Source organism: Patiria miniata, unplaced genomic scaffold (genome assembly GCF_015706575.1).
Source record: "Patiria miniata isolate m_02_andy unplaced genomic scaffold, ASM1570657v1 HiC_scaffold_16, whole genome shotgun sequence".
NCBI classification, from domain to species: Eukaryota; Metazoa; Echinodermata; class Asteroidea; order Valvatida; family Asterinidae; genus Patiria; species Patiria miniata.
In genome coordinates, this window is record NW_024037054.1 from 1,511,842 (window position 1) to 1,527,441 (window position 15,600).

At 40.9% G+C, this 15,600-nt stretch overlaps 1 protein-coding gene across 7 annotated transcripts in view; it reads left to right on the forward strand.

Moving 5' to 3' along the window:
* The first annotated feature begins 2,192 nt into the window (after positions 1-2,192).
* The window catches only part of LOC119722628 (acetylcholinesterase collagenic tail peptide-like), a 63,949-nt gene continuing 50,541 nt past the window's right edge, over positions 2,193-15,600 (forward strand). Inside the window, exons 1-8 of one of the 7 annotated variants that reach the window (XM_038192827.1) lie at positions 2,193-2,429; positions 3,938-4,097; positions 5,250-5,338; positions 6,235-6,328; positions 7,209-7,534; positions 8,453-8,599; positions 10,441-10,512; positions 12,140-12,211. In XM_038192827.1, the coding sequence (XP_038048755.1) occupies positions 3,986-4,097; positions 5,250-5,338; positions 6,235-6,328; positions 7,209-7,534; positions 8,453-8,599; positions 10,441-10,512; positions 12,140-12,211 (912 nt within the window). In that variant the 5' untranslated portion in view covers positions 2,193-2,429; positions 3,938-3,985. The other 6 variants (XM_038192830.1, XM_038192826.1, XM_038192831.1 and 3 more) reach the window with 6 other exon arrangements.

Sequence of the window (15,600 nt, forward strand, 5' to 3'; positions counted from 1 at the left end):
AACAGCCGTTTTTCTCTGATATACAAACCATTTCGAGGAAATCATGTTCATTACTGTTTTGTTGAAAATGACAGCATCGTAGGCGCAATGATTTCAAGGGATGTTTGATCGAATTATTTACTGATAGCCTAATCAAGTAGGATATTTCATAATTTGGCAGTTTTTTGGATTTTTCCCCAATTGTTGTCAATTATCTTTAAGTAGTGCTCTCTCTTAAGTTTTGCAAACATCACAAGTTTCACATGATTTTTCTATATTTCTCACACAATAATGCCTAATGTATAAAGGCCTTTACTTTATAAAAACTATTCGTCATTGCTTGAGAGGGGTATGTATATTACTCAAGTCAATAAATGCTGCAAACTTTGCATTTCTTGAATCTGCCGAATTTAAGAATTCCGACAGCCATATGTTCCGACTCCTCAACCTACGTTTCGACATCCCTATGTTCCGACTGCACATATTCTTATCGCTACCCTTAACCCTAACCCTAACCATCACCGGGAGTAACACAATCGTATGTACAGGTTGTCGGAACATTATAGGGTTGTCGGAACTGGGCGTCGGAACATAGGTTGAGTTGTCGGAACATAGGGGAGTCGGAACATAGGTGTGTCGGAACATAGGTTGAGTTGTCGGAACACAGGGGTGTCGAAACATATAAAACAGTCACCCACATAAACCCAACATTACGGCCACAGCTCCAGCTTTGTTGTCACATCGTATATCCTCGCCTGCTCAGGCAGTCCTCACTCCTTTCTAATAAACGCGGAGTGTTACACGGTTACGATGCCATCACCTCGGCGTAATTGCAGCCTACTCGAGTAGCCCTTTAGGCAATGAAATTCAATCGATGTCATGTCCTTAATTACAAAGTCAATATCCGTTACTGGTGGGTACCAGTTGTCTTCAATTGCAGCTTGACGGCTATTTTCACGATTCACGTTCTGAAGACATTTGGCAACTTGCATTTTATAAACAAGACAGGAACCCAAATTGAAAAATAAACCCCTCGTATCGAGTTGGTCTACAATATTTCCCCCGCCTGACGAAGCCTCCGATTTGACAAAAATCTGTTTCCATCGTAATGATGACATTGTAGCCCGAATGATAAATTGCTACGGTAACTAAACAAGCACATTTTTATGGATGGTCCACGTTCACTGAAAAAGAACTCGGCACCCGAGCCAAGTCTGAGTGAGAATTTGTGATTTTTGTTCAGTCTACAGGCTGGATCAGGGCTGAACTTGGGCTGCGTTTTCAAATTTGATATAGGTTAAGATTTAAATTCGAAAACGGTTCGAAGAGGTTCGTATTTGAATACTCTACTTTTTCCAATGAAGTACATTTTCAGACTTTCGAGACTTTGTTTTTTAAGGAAACTAAAGTCCGAGAATCATCATCTGTCGACAACTGACGCTTGCACGTTAAGGGCGGCTGTCATAAAATAGCAATAGCTTATTCAAAATGCTACACTTGAATTTAATAAGCAAGGCAACTTGAGATTGAAACCATGTGGTATTATTCAAGATTCGATAATGAAAAAGGCTATTCTTTGTTGGACAGTTATACTTGAATCTCAATGGAAAAGAAGAAAAGAAATCTTAACGTTTTTAATTTCTGCACCGAGAACAGAGTCGATGAATTTGCTGTGTATGGATCACGCGTGAAAGAGCCGTAGGGTAGAAGGGGGATAATACGGTGTTCACGTTCATGGGTTGTACATGTTTAGGCCAAAAAAATGTATGCAGCACATTACCGTCGGGTCCAGCGCCTGATGTCTAAAATTAACTGACAAAGCATATTCATTCACCAATCGAAGACTAGCCGGCTTCCCCCCCCCCCCCCCCCCCGAGGAAGGCCTGAACATACCGACATCGATACTCCTTGCGCGGTTAAGCATTTTAACTTACAAAATCATAATGATTTTTTTCAGGTTAACTTTGAAAATGAACAAAAGTATAATGTTTGCAAAGAAAACATGAATTTTGATAGTCTGTTGTGCCTCGTCTCCCTACATCTTCGCCACTCCGTCTGATAGGGCCTAATGCCAGTTAAAGCCACGCATCATTCGTGGCCACAGACACACAATCAAGGCATCATTGGAGAAACAAAAAGAACACATCAATTGGTATTTATTATATTTTAAATAAGTTACATTTACATCTATATACACCTCGTATATGACATGTGGTTATTGATTGGACGGTGCTAGTTGCAACATGAACGGAGGTCAAGAAGTAAATCCGTAGAGTCATTATACAGCAACAGATAAATTCTCTGCGATTCAGTGAAAGCTGCTGATTTTGGACAAATAGTAAACTCGCCGGGAAACCATCTACAGACTTTGGTGTCGCACTTGGAAGAGAAAAAAAAGAGCATGTCATCGCCAAGGCTGCATGTATAGGTGCCTGTAGTGAATTTGCAAGGTAACGATCAGTCAACGTCGAATATATACGGGTTGGCAAAGGAACGTCTATGTAGCTCCATTGTGTAACCTACGAAGGCGGCCAAGAACCTGATCGCAATTCAGGGAATCGACAACTCGGAGAAAGCTTTTTAAGGATGGATCAAGTAACACATTTATGATTAAAAGCTTTGGCATTTCGCGGAAAGCGTGCGATATCGGTATCGTGGCCGGCCGGGCGCATAAAAATGTGCAGATAACAAGGGGTGTGATCAGTACTCTGGGCAGGTCGATGACGAGTGTCATCGTGTGTAAAAAAGAACACCTCAAACAAACATATGCCTATCGACCACATGACAATACTTATAAATAGTCAGTGGCTTAGACGTGACCGACTGGTCCAAAGCGCCATACTTTGCAGATACCTTCTTATAGCCCAAGAGAAGACATCTAGAAGGGGTGACACCTTGAATTCTTTTGGGAAGAGTGCCTAATTTGCATAAATCGTTAAAGGGAATATACATCATTTGCTTTTGCTGTAATTTTCAGAAATGGATGGAATTGGGGGGTTGGAAATATATAGCAAATATAGTTACACTGACTTTTTTTTAAGGTTTTGGGTTCGAAAATGCTATAAAAAACAAGAAAAACAATCGTTTTCCTGTAGTCTGGTTCCCTGACTCCATATAAGAAGAAACAGGGCAGTTTACATACACTGGGGAATTGTAAGGTCAGCTAGGGAACCGGTCTAGCTGGCTTGTACCCGTTCATAGGTGTGTAATCGATTGCAAACAAGTGCAATGGTCAATTGGGGCCAGTATTTGAAAAAGCCAGTTTTTTCCAACGCAGGTCGGCCGACGCCATTTACACCCCTATCATACTGCTTGAAAATAGGCCACATACATATCACCATAGTCCAAAATTTTTTTACCCCCCCCCCAAAAAAACGAGCCCCCTTTGGTGTGGCACTGCAACACTATGTAAAGTGACTGATTGACTGTAAGTGAATAATAGTCCCAAGCATTCTGTGAAATCGTGGCAACCTGGTATGCTGTCATTTTCAAGAGAAGTGGAATTTTTGTATCAATTTCCAACGACGGTCAGCCGACCATCGTTGGGAATTTTTTTTGTTTACTGCCCCGGTGCCCCCAGTTTACCAAATTTAGCTTGATCCACATTTTCTTTGCAATCGGTTACACATCCGTGAGCGGGTGCAAGCCAGCCTCTGGTCAGGTTCCAATGCATGTCTGTAATTGCTCCATTTCGTCTGAAGTAGGGTCAGGAAACCAGACTACAAGAACAACTTTTTTTTGGTTTTTTTTCCAGCATCTATGAACACAAAATCTTAAACAGGTATATATTTGCTATAAAACACTAACACCCCCCCCATCTCCATTCATTTCTGAAATTACAACAGCAGCAAATGCTGTGTATTATCTTTTAGCCTGTGATTTAGTATTAAATCACTGAAGTGTGGTGTGTATTGTATATCAAATTAACAAGTTTGATTTTTTGGTTGTTTTTGTTAAGTTTCTACAGCAAAGAGTGAGATGCACTAGCTGACGGTGCTTTTCCAAGATGCATGGAGGACACACATGCCTCATCGGAGTAGTCGTAATAGTGGGTTTCCTGCGCTGGTCGCAGGGGCAAGTGACTCTACCGTCCAAAGGTGCATGGCAAGCCAGCTGGGGTGGGTTCCACTTAGGCAAACGTTGCCAATGTTCAAAAACAATTTCCCATTTGATCTAAAATACACAAAATATAGCATGTTGGGATAATTTGCTCAAGTGGAACACACCCATGCAGAGTCTACCTTTTAAACTTTTTAGATTTGATTTGGTAAATTTCAAGACTATTTCTGTTCATAATGTTGAATTTTCCGAAATTGAAGAAAATATTAGAAGGAAAAAAGGAACCTTTGTAGCTAGTTTCAAATCGTAACTAAACCCCAGTTAACATTGTTTTGTTTGATTTATGTACATTGTGTAAACAGTAAAACTTTTCCTTATGTTGGCATTTCCAAACATTTGGACTTTCTTTGATTGATTATGATAAACAAAATATGAACTCCTAAAGGCAAAGTGTCAGTCTTTGTAGGACAATTCGCAAATTCAAACTAATGCAGGTCCCCCTTAGGCCATGCAACTGAGGGGTGGGGGTGGGGGTATTGCGACTCCCCACCCCCCTCTACTAGATCAACTAATGTGGTTCAACCATGGAGGAAGGAATAGTCTATTCCTTCCTCCATGGTTCAACTGAGGGGTGGGGGTGGTGGGGGTATTGCGACTCCCCACCCCCCTCTACTAGATCAACTAATATGGTTCCAAAAAGGTTGATGAATATTTGTCCAGCTCCACACCACAAACTAACCAAACAAATTTGTTTTGCTATTTTCTGATGGATACTTTGCCAACTATACCGTTCAGATTCAGCACACCATTGTTAAGCCATGCTATCCACAGTGGAATATAAACTATAACATGTTTTTTCAAATCATGTAACATATTTATTCATTCACGTGATATGTGTATGCATGTGTATTACGGTCAATGACTTTACTAGTCGGCAGTAGATGTATTTCCATCATACCCCTTTTAAACTGTTCAACCTATGATGATCCTTTTTGCTCACCTCATAAAAAAAACCCAAACTAACGAACAAACACCCCAACAAACAACCCAAAAACAAAAATGGTGCTTTTTATATCACACTATATGTCGCCTGCCCCAAGCATTGTCCTTCAAGAAATGAACAAAATTCAATGTTTCTTTCTGTACTACAGATTATCCCAAAGGCTAATCCAATAACACTTAATTGGATAATGTTGCTTCTATTCCGTTAGATTACTGTGAATACCAGGGCCAGATTATACCAGCTGGGTTGAAGAAAATTGCCCTGAAGGCAGATCCATGCATACGATGCCGCTGCATGGTGAGATTAATCAAGCTCTGGTGTACTTTGGATTGTTTTAATTCCCAGTGAAAAAGGGGAATTATTTAAAAGAGATTTTGCAGATTCTGTTACACAAGCAAAATCAGTTTCATAGTCTGAAATTTCTTTTTATGTCAAACTGGCAGCATATACAGGGTGATAAAAAAAACCAAACCTAAATGGCAGGACCAATTTTTGAAGGAGGGTTTGCCTGTGGCACTTTCAAAATGTAGGATATGAAAGCCCAATTAAGGAGCTTTCTTTTAGTACAAAAATCATTCAAATCACTCATGTACTTCTCAAGGTACAAACTGTTGAACACGGACACCGTTTTTAAAGTTCTGTCCATGGATCACAAAAAAGGTAAGTTTTCTTTCAGCAAAACAAAAACATGCATCCCTATGAGAATTGTTTTCATTTTGCTGAAAGAACACTTGATTTTTTTGTGATCCGTGGACAGCACTTTAAAACGGTGTTTGTGTTCAAAATCCTGTAGCTCGAAAAGTACATGAGTGATTTTTAATGATATTTGTACTAAAAGAAAGCGTAATGACTGGGGTTTTTATCCTAGATTTTGAAAGTGCTACAGACAAAACTTCACTTATTGCCATTTGGGCTTTGTTTTTTGACTCACCCTGTATTGAATAATTTTGCTAGATAACACCTAAACCCATAAAGTAGAAGGAAAAAGTGTGACAAATCTGTTAAAAAGAATTGTCTAATCAACAGGCATATTCAAAATAGCATTAAATCTTAGACTGTTTTCATTGCTCATTGTGAGATATTGAGGATCTTTTCTTTTTCAATCCTTTCAACAAAAGGGGGCACTGTGGCCCCAAGATTTGATTGTGGTTTTTATGACTGCTATTATTTCACCAATCTCCACTCTTACGTAGAAAGGAGAACTAGAATGTCGGACCAAGATCTGTCCAGAATTAAAGTGTGACCAACAAATCAGAAAGCCCAGTAAATGTTGCCCAAAGTGCAAATGTAAGTATATTTATTAAAATCATTAACAAAACAGTCCTAAAACCTAAAATTCCATGTGATTTTTCACACACCCGAGGGAGTTAGGGTTAATAAAGATATCACTTTCAGTTTTCTCTTGCTGTCCTCTGTTTTGGGGTTTTCTTAAGAAACATGTTGATTATATGGTACAGTCTAACAATTTTCACAATTCCTCTAAATGTACTCTTTGGGAGGACAGTGTTATCATCAAAAGTTGTACCTGAGGTTAGATCATGGCAAGAATGGAACCAGAACAACATTTAGTCCAATCTTTGTCCAAGGCAAATTTGATCCCCCAAAAAGTGGGTAAAAAACCTTAGGGTGTGGGGTTCGAGGCCTGCTCAAGGGCTCAAATTTGTTTGGATTCTAGATGCTCTGTGGTGCAATCTGAGAATCTCGGACCCCTTGAACCATTTTTTTTAAGGAAAAGATGGTGGCGTATGCAGTGCCTTCCTTTATTGCAAGACACTTTAAAAACAACAACACTTGTTGTTTTTTTTTTTTTGGGGGGGGGGGGGCGGCATGGCCCACGTTGCCCCCCCTCCCCAGATCCACCCTTGCAATGGATCATAGAGACATTTGAATGTTTACCTCATTTTTCAACTCCTATTTCTAGTCAAAATTATACTATCGCATATAGGCTAGCGATTCCTTGTGATGCAAAACCGAAATTTACAAAGTTTGGTGAGGGTAGGATTAGCTTAAGTTAGGGTTAGGGTTAATTAAAATTATGAATTGTTTTGTGTGCACAAGTCTATGGGAATGTGTACCATTTTCTTTAATTGTGGTTTTGCCCTAATCAGTATTTAAAAAAGGCCACCACCCAAGTAAGAAATTGTCTGTTATCTTGTTTTTTTCCCAGTCCCACTTTTAAACAAAGAGCAAGGCACTACCAAATTATTGAACAATGTAGCAGTGAGAATGGGTCTTGATATCACATCTGATGGCATCAATCAAGTCGTCACCCTCCGACTCCCTCCACCTCCAATGATCCCACCTCCACCACCATCTGCACTGGCTGCTGAACTGGGCAACAATACTGAGACTCGCCCCATTGTCATGACAACGACAGAAACTATTCCTGTGGAAGCAACGATTATACCCCCCATAGTGACAAGAATGACGAGAGCACCCCCTACACCTCCTCCCACACCCCCTCCGCCAGTTCCTGACATCAACAAAACAAAGGTGAGTTCAAGATTTATAAACAATTTCTTTTATTTCCAGATCCTGAACATTTTTGTACTTGTATGTTTTTTAATAAATGACGCTTCGTGCCAATCAGTGACTAAGATAAGTTTCAAGAGCACCAGGAAAAAAAATTAAGTTAAATTGAGGTCACTGTAATAATTAACCCTGTCACAATGCTCATAAGCGGCTTTGCAACCATCTGTACAAGAAGACTCCACAATTTTTAAAAAGGTAAAATAACATCATTGTTAATGGCTGTCCCAGACCACCTTGTTCATGGTACCGGTAACTAGTTGGCTGTTATAGAAATGATAGTAACCTCTCAGAGTCTGATTTTGTTAAGCATGACGTAGCTTGCGAGGTCATCAGGACCTCTTCATTCAGCGTTGTGGCTAAATCCCTCCGCTCACGTGACCACCTTTGGGGCACAACTCTGAAAAAAGAGGTCGTGATGACCTCGTAAGCTACAAAATCAGACTCTGAAAGGTAACTATTATTTCTATATCAATATGACAGAGTCCAATATCAGTATCCATGCTGCTAGTTGGCTGTTGTATCTGATCTGATCTACGAGAAAATTCTGCTAATTTAACACCCCCACTTGAAACGTTAGTTTTGGCCACTTCACTGCCGATTACAAAATGACCTATAATGATTTATTGTATTTGTTTTGGACATTATTTCTATTTGATTTGATATGTGGCTAAGTAGTATATATTCATTGAAAAGTTTACAAAACTGCTATCTGATGTCTTGTAGAAATACACAAGCTTTCAGTTTGCTTTCGATATGCAAAATTCTGATTTTCCTTTGCTTTGTAGTGGCAATGCATTGCAATATCCTTGTTTTCACACTGCATGAATTTTGTTAAAATATGTTTTTTCAATACATATTTTTTATTTTGCTCATGGCAAGAAGACTACCCCATCCCCTGAGCCCTCACCCAAAGCCACTCCGAGACCTAAACCCAATGATGCACGGAAAATGTGGTGTTCCAAAGTCAAGCCAGGCGAGCAAGGGGTCAAAGTTGATCGTGGGGCCCTTGGGACCCCAGGCATGCAGGTGCTTTTACTTTAATCTTGTCACAAAAGCATGAATTCCTTTTCATTCTATTTTTCGGGGCATAAAAACTGCTAAAGACTAATTCGGCGACAGCCATTTTCTGAGGTGGCACTGTACGTGGTGGCGCCAGGGTGGCGTGAGTCATGCTCAGGTAGTATGCATGCACTCCGGGCTCCTACGTCCAATTGTTTTACCAAAATGCGTGCGCGCCGCATTTTTAAGAATGCATGCGGCATGCGTGTGACCGTGGCACCACCTGAAAAAATTGCTTCCAATTTTGTTTACCAGATTACAATATAAAGCGGAGTCTTTGAACTATGTCGAATAATAACATTAAAAAGGCAATCAAACTCTGTTAAAATTGTTAAAAAATATAGACGTAGAACTATAACAAGATCCGTTATGTGTAGTGTACTGACATGCTTTCCCAGCACGATCTCGTGGGGCAAAAGTTGTGATAAGGGGACTTTCATCTCCACGTTTTAGTATGCATACTTTTATGTCTGTGAATGTATTTTTTGGCCTGTATCTATTTTATTTTGATTTTCGTTTTGAAATTTGCTCTATTTTTTTCCCATGCTGATTTTTTTTTTAGCTCACATTGCAGTTGCGAGATGTTGAAAACCTCAGAAGGCTATGCCTTAACGTATCTCATTCAAAATAAAATGTCATTTGTATTGCTAAAAAAAACCCCTATATTTCGGGATGAACATAAAAAATAGCATGGACGTTTTTATCAGTGTGCTCTGATGAAACATTAATGAAACGTTTCTGTGTGCGCTGCATTTCAACTTTTTGAATGAAAACATCTCCTACGTTTTTCGAATTCTCTTAACACTTGCCAGGATTTTTCCCCCTTTATCATACCCCAGTTGTGCACACAAATTTAGGCTATTGCAAATTGTTCAGTTTGTCAAATACATGGAGATATATTGGCGGAATGCATGCACATGACTCCCTTTCATTAAAGATACTCACACAAATTTTGTCAGTGGCAATATTTGTTTTAGATAAGCAACCACAGTAAGGTATTCTCTTCGAAAAAGGACAATTTTGTAATGCAGTTCAAGTTCTTCACAATTTTCCATCAAAGGATTTCTTCGTTTTGTTATCAACATATTTAATGGTGATCAATAGTCCTTTTCTTGACATTCTACAACATGTCCATCTCATTATGTTGGTTATGAAATCACCTAGTATATTTATGGTAAAAATAAATAAATAACATTAGCCAGTCACCATTACTGAAAAGCAGGCATGGTCACGTTTCATGCTATATCTTATGGCAATCATTTGTAATAAGCAATGCATAAAAGTAAATCCCTGATGAAAAATCACTGGCTATGTGTAAGGGATAATTCAATTAGCTGTTGAAGTACCCTTCAGAATTTATTCATGGGCATGGGCGACAGCTACAACATGACCTTCAACCTCTTGCTGGATCAAATTATCATGTATGAATGCTGATATACAATATACTCATAAAACTCCTTTCTTTCCATTAGCAAAGGGAAATGGATGAACATTTCCAACATTCAGAGATTTTGTTTCAGTTTTTAGTTTTTCATTTGTGTTTTTTTTTCAAATGCCGTCTCTGGCTTTTTAAAAGACTGCAATGAATATTTCCAATATTTTAAAAACTTTCTTTGATTAAAAATAGTTGTTTTTAAATTCATGTTTGCATGATAACTGAATGAATTCAGTTTTGATATTTACAACAATTCTACACCAGTTACGAGGACATTACTTGATTAGCATGATTTCCTCTTTCACAAACATCTTTCTCTCTGTCATGCACGGTGTACAAAAACATATAATAAGTGTTGTTTATTTCCAAACAGGGTGCACCTGGTACAGTTGGCCCAACAGATCCACCTGCTTCAAAAGGGAATCCAGGGGAACCAGGGCGCAGAGTAAGTTAACAAATATTGAAATTAAAGCTCATCCCTAAATAACACTGGGTCCCTTGGTTGAAACATAAAAAAGGGAATATTGGGTAAATAGGGAATCAATTATGTGTGTGCGTGTGTGTATTAAATATATCACACATTTACCTGGTAGCTAAGCGGGGGGGGGGGGGGGGGGGGGGGCCCACTGGACATTCGGCATCCTGAGAAAAGCACAGCCATATGAGCTACCATGATTAGCTGAAAGAACATAAAGTCCCTTTTTCCGCGATTTTGTGCTATTTTCCACCTAAAACCCTTTTTTTTCACAAGTGGCTGTTTATTTTAATGTCCGTGTAAAGCAATAGCAGTAGTTATTGTCTAACATTAACCATGATATAGGTTTTGAACAGCGCCCCCATGGAAAGATGGTGTCCAACCCCCTCCCCCATTCGATTTTACGGAGTTCGCGTGTCTGATGACAAAAATCTGGCGACCTTTCAGCCAGCACACATGAAATTTTTGGGCGCCCCTCCATTGTAACCTCAAGCACCCCCGGCCCCCCCCCCCTAGGATGAGAACCCTGGCTACACCGCTGATGAGCAAGTTTGTCTACATGTATGTCCAAAATTAGGCATACCCCTGTATTAAAGTACGTACGTTATTGCATACTTGCAAGAATTCTAGACTTATTTGGGGGTATACGAATTGAGTAAAAAAGAAATGGCACAATATCAGCCATACAAATAAAAAAAGGCTGACCATTTGTTCATCCAAAATACTGAGGGTCAGTTGGGTTACCGGAAACACATTATTACCTTTTTTTGCCTTACTATTTAAAATACCATAAGAGCAATTTTTGATTAATTTTTTTCTGAGCTTCATTTAGTTATTTTATAGGTGGGAAGAAGGACCTGCTTACCCAGTACAGCATTTCTATCAAGCAATTAAACTCGGACAGGGCCCCCCCCCCTTACAAACAATCCAAAACTGTACTGAATAGCCCCTCCATTTTCCCAGTGCATCCCTTGTTGAGTAAAGCCAATGACCTTTAACAGAGACATCAGATAATCAAGCAAAGAGTCAGTGCATACAAGCAGACTGTACACACATCAGACCAAACTCCAAAGACACACAACTACAATACATGACTCGGGTCTGAAATATGTACTTGTGTAGAGAGAAATATAAAGGGGTTGGTCATTTTGTGCAAGACAAAAAGTAAAACAGATTTTACAAGACAACAACATTTTAACGTGTTTGTCATGAGCATATAATTCTTTTAAAGAATTTGTAAAAATGCTCCATGCCTTGGCAAATGCAAGTGCAACCACAAAAGCATAAAGATTAATTGTGCAAACTTGTTCGTAAACAGAGGAGGTGGGAAATGTCACACGGCTGAAGGTTACTTTTTAAATAACATGAATGGTATCCATTCCCCTTAAGAACACCCTGGATCAAACCCATGAGAAGTGGAGCCCCTTTATTCCCCAGTCCAGTAGTGATAAAATGGGGTAGCAGATAATGGGAGACATGCCCTTCATCATCTTCCTATACTGTGCAGAAACCTCCTGTGATGTATATTCGCACATTAAGCAATCAATGGAAACAGCACACAACAGTTTTGGCCTGTATTTTTTTCTCCTGATGATAGTGGTTGAAAGGAGAGCCCGGAATTCCAGGGGAAAGGGGACCAGCAGGGCCTCGGGGACCGATTGGGCCAAAGGTAAGACAGAAATCATACCAAATTGCAAACTTGTCCATAGACAGAGGAGGTGGGCAATGGCACACTGCTGATCTGAAGGTTCCTTTATATAACTACAATGTATCCATTCCCCTCTTGAACAGCCTTGATCAAAGGTTATAGGACTCCATTTTTGTACAGTCTCGCCTTCTCTTTATGATATGTACCGGCAGTGGCGTAGCCACCGGGGGGGCGGGGGGGGGGGGGGGGGGCGATGCCCCCCCATGAAACCTTGTCGCCCCCCCAGTCGCCCCCCCCCCCCCCACTGAGATTTAGAGTTTCTAAAAAAATTATCATTGATCTAAATCTAAATAGTCGCGAATGATCCACATGATGACCACTGAGAAACGACCCTTCGACTGGCGACCGCGGACCAGTAAGCTGACAACCGGCGTGACATAGCGCATAATGATAATCTAATATGCGTATTAACACCCACTGCACTGCTCGCTCACACCACGGAACACGTATTATAGACAGGTGGTCCGTGGGTCACACAGTTTCAGTCAGCGATATCACGCGAATCGGCCACGCACAAACTTTTTCCTCCATTCATATAAACTTAATAATAATAAGCCAATTAAAATTCCTTGCAATCAGTGGCGTAGCCACGGGGGGGGGGGGGGCGACAGCCCCGCCCCCCATGAAACCTTGTCGCCCCCCCCCCCACCACTGAGATTTTGAGTTTCTAAAAAAATTATCATTGATCTACATGACGCCATGGGCATCAATCCTGGGGGGACAGGGGGACTTTTTGAAGGGTGGGGGACACAATATCAAATGTCCCCCCCCCAGATTTTTGAACTCGTGTCTCATTTACAGGGCCCTATTATGTACTACAATGTATCTTTTGCTTAATAAATATTGGTTAAAGTGGTCAGAAATTGCCTCAGATAGCACCACAGAGCATTTAGAATCCAACATTTTTCGGGGCCCTTAAGCCGCGGCGGGCCCCGAACCCCACACCTATAGCTCAGAATTCTGGTAGCTGATTCAATGACTCCAACCAATTTCACACCACAGAACATCTAGAATCCATTTTTTTTTCGGGGCCCTTAAGTGGGCCCCGAACCCCCACGCTGGAAGGGCTTCGCGTTTCGCGCTCGCATCAGTTCTGATCAAGGTATGTCCCCCGCCCCCCACTTTTGAGAAGCGATTGACGCCCCAGTAGTCATTACCACATGGTGTTGCCGCAAACCAAAACAATACACATATTTATTCCCATTCATCAATACCTTATGGTCAAAAAGTCAAAACTAGTAAAAACAAGGAAATTTCCAACGATTTTGTACAACAATTTGCTTCATTTTTTTGTGAAGCACCCCTCTAGCTATGTTTATGGTATGTGCCTGTCATGAGTAGTACTAAATATCTCCTTATATGGAGATTTTCGTGCGCATGGCACATCCTGCTTGATGTTGTGCATGATGATGCTGGTGTAGTGTGAATTTCTCTACTGGTTTTGCTCCTTTTAGGGTTGTTGAGTAGTATCCTACCAGAATCAGAATTTAGGACTATGAAATACGGTCTCATTGGTAGTATTGCGCATGCCTAATGTGAAGATAATTAGGAGAGTGAGAAACAAGTATTCTGTGTCATTTTCTTTGTTGTTCCAAACTGTCAGAATACACAATAAATTGTTCTTTTTTTGGCTTACCAGTCATTATTTTTTAGGTGCTACATTTAAAAAAAAAAATATGAAACATATTTTTGGGGTTTTGGGTTCCGCTTTTTTGACTCACCCCTATTGTACCCCTTATCATGGGGCCAATGAAACATTCCTAATAAGACAATCTCAGTTCCATACGGAGTATCCAGATCGATGCTACCATTTCGGCACAAAGCAGTTAAAATTAATCACAACCAGAGGTTTGCATGATTTGTCTTTGTAACAAATGCAGGGTGACGGGGCACTGTACTATTTTATTTGACATTTGTAAATTTGTTTAAAGCAAAAACAGGAACATATGAAATTCAAATTGTTTCATATTAAGAATTTATGAATTTGAACACATGCATCCTTCAGGCATTTACACAGTACTTCTGGTTTGATGATGCCACCAGTTAAATGTATGCATACTGCAAAAATGTGTTGATGTAGTTTAGACCAAGGGCGGAAATCGCTCCTTGAACGTGGGGGGGACAGGTTTTTTTTTTCTCCCCGAAATTATATTACTCACAAAACGTCACAGGCTGAACGGCAGTGGCGTAGCCAGGATTTTTTCAGTGGGGGGGGGGGGGGGGGGGGGGGGGGGGGGGGGGGGCGCTGGGGTGGGGGGGGGGGCTGGAACATTTCATGGGGGGGTCAAGCAGGGGCGTCAATCGCTTCTCAAAAGTGGGGGGGGGGGACATACCTTGATCATAACTGATGCAAGCGCGAAGCGCGAAGCCCTTACGGCGTGGGGTTCGGGGCCCGCTTAAGGGCCCCGAAAAAAATTGGATTCTAGATGTTCTGTGGTGTGACTTGAAGCAATTTCTTACGACTTTCTTCCATGCTTTAACTAATATTTTCTTGGCAAAAGATAATTATTTGAACATTGTTTTCGAGGTTGGAGTCATTGAATCAGCTACCAGAATTCTGAGCTATAGGCGTGGGGTTCGGGGCCCGCTTAAGGGCCCCGAAAAATTTTGGATTCTAAATGCTCTGTGGTGCTATCTGAGGCAATTTCTGACCACTTTAACCAATATTTTCTAAGCAAAAGATACATCGTTGTACATAATAGGGCCCTGTAAATGAGACACGAGTTCAAAAATGGGGGGGGGGGGGACATTTGATATTGTGTCCCCCACTCTTCAAAAGGTGTTGGGGGACATGTCCCCTGTCCCCCCAGGATCGACGCCCATGGCGTCATGTAGATCAATGATATTTTTTTTAGAAACTCAAAATCTCAGTTGGGGGGGGGGGGGCGACTAGGGGGGCGACAAGGTTTCATGGGGGCGGTCCCCCCCACGCCCCCCCCCCCGGTGGGTACGCCACTGCTGAACGGACAACTTTCCACTCGTAATATTGCAATGGGGTATGGCAGCCATAGCGAGAGACTTGAAATCAAGTCTGTAATGAGTGTTTTTTTTGGGGGGGGGCAAAAAAAAGTTTGGTCCCCCAAAAAAGTGGGTCCAAAAAATTACGGCGTGGGGTTTCGGGGCCCGCTTAAGGGCCCCGAAAACATTTTGGATTCTAGATGCTCTGTGGTGCGATCTGAGGCAATTTCTGACCACTTTTACCAATTTTTTTTTTAGGAAAAGATGGGGGTGTACTCATTGCCTGCCTTTATTGCGATGTCACATAAAAAAAAAAATTGGTTTCGTTTTTTTTGGGGGGGGGGGGGGGTCATGGCCCCCTTGATAATGCAACAATATATTTCTGAACCTCA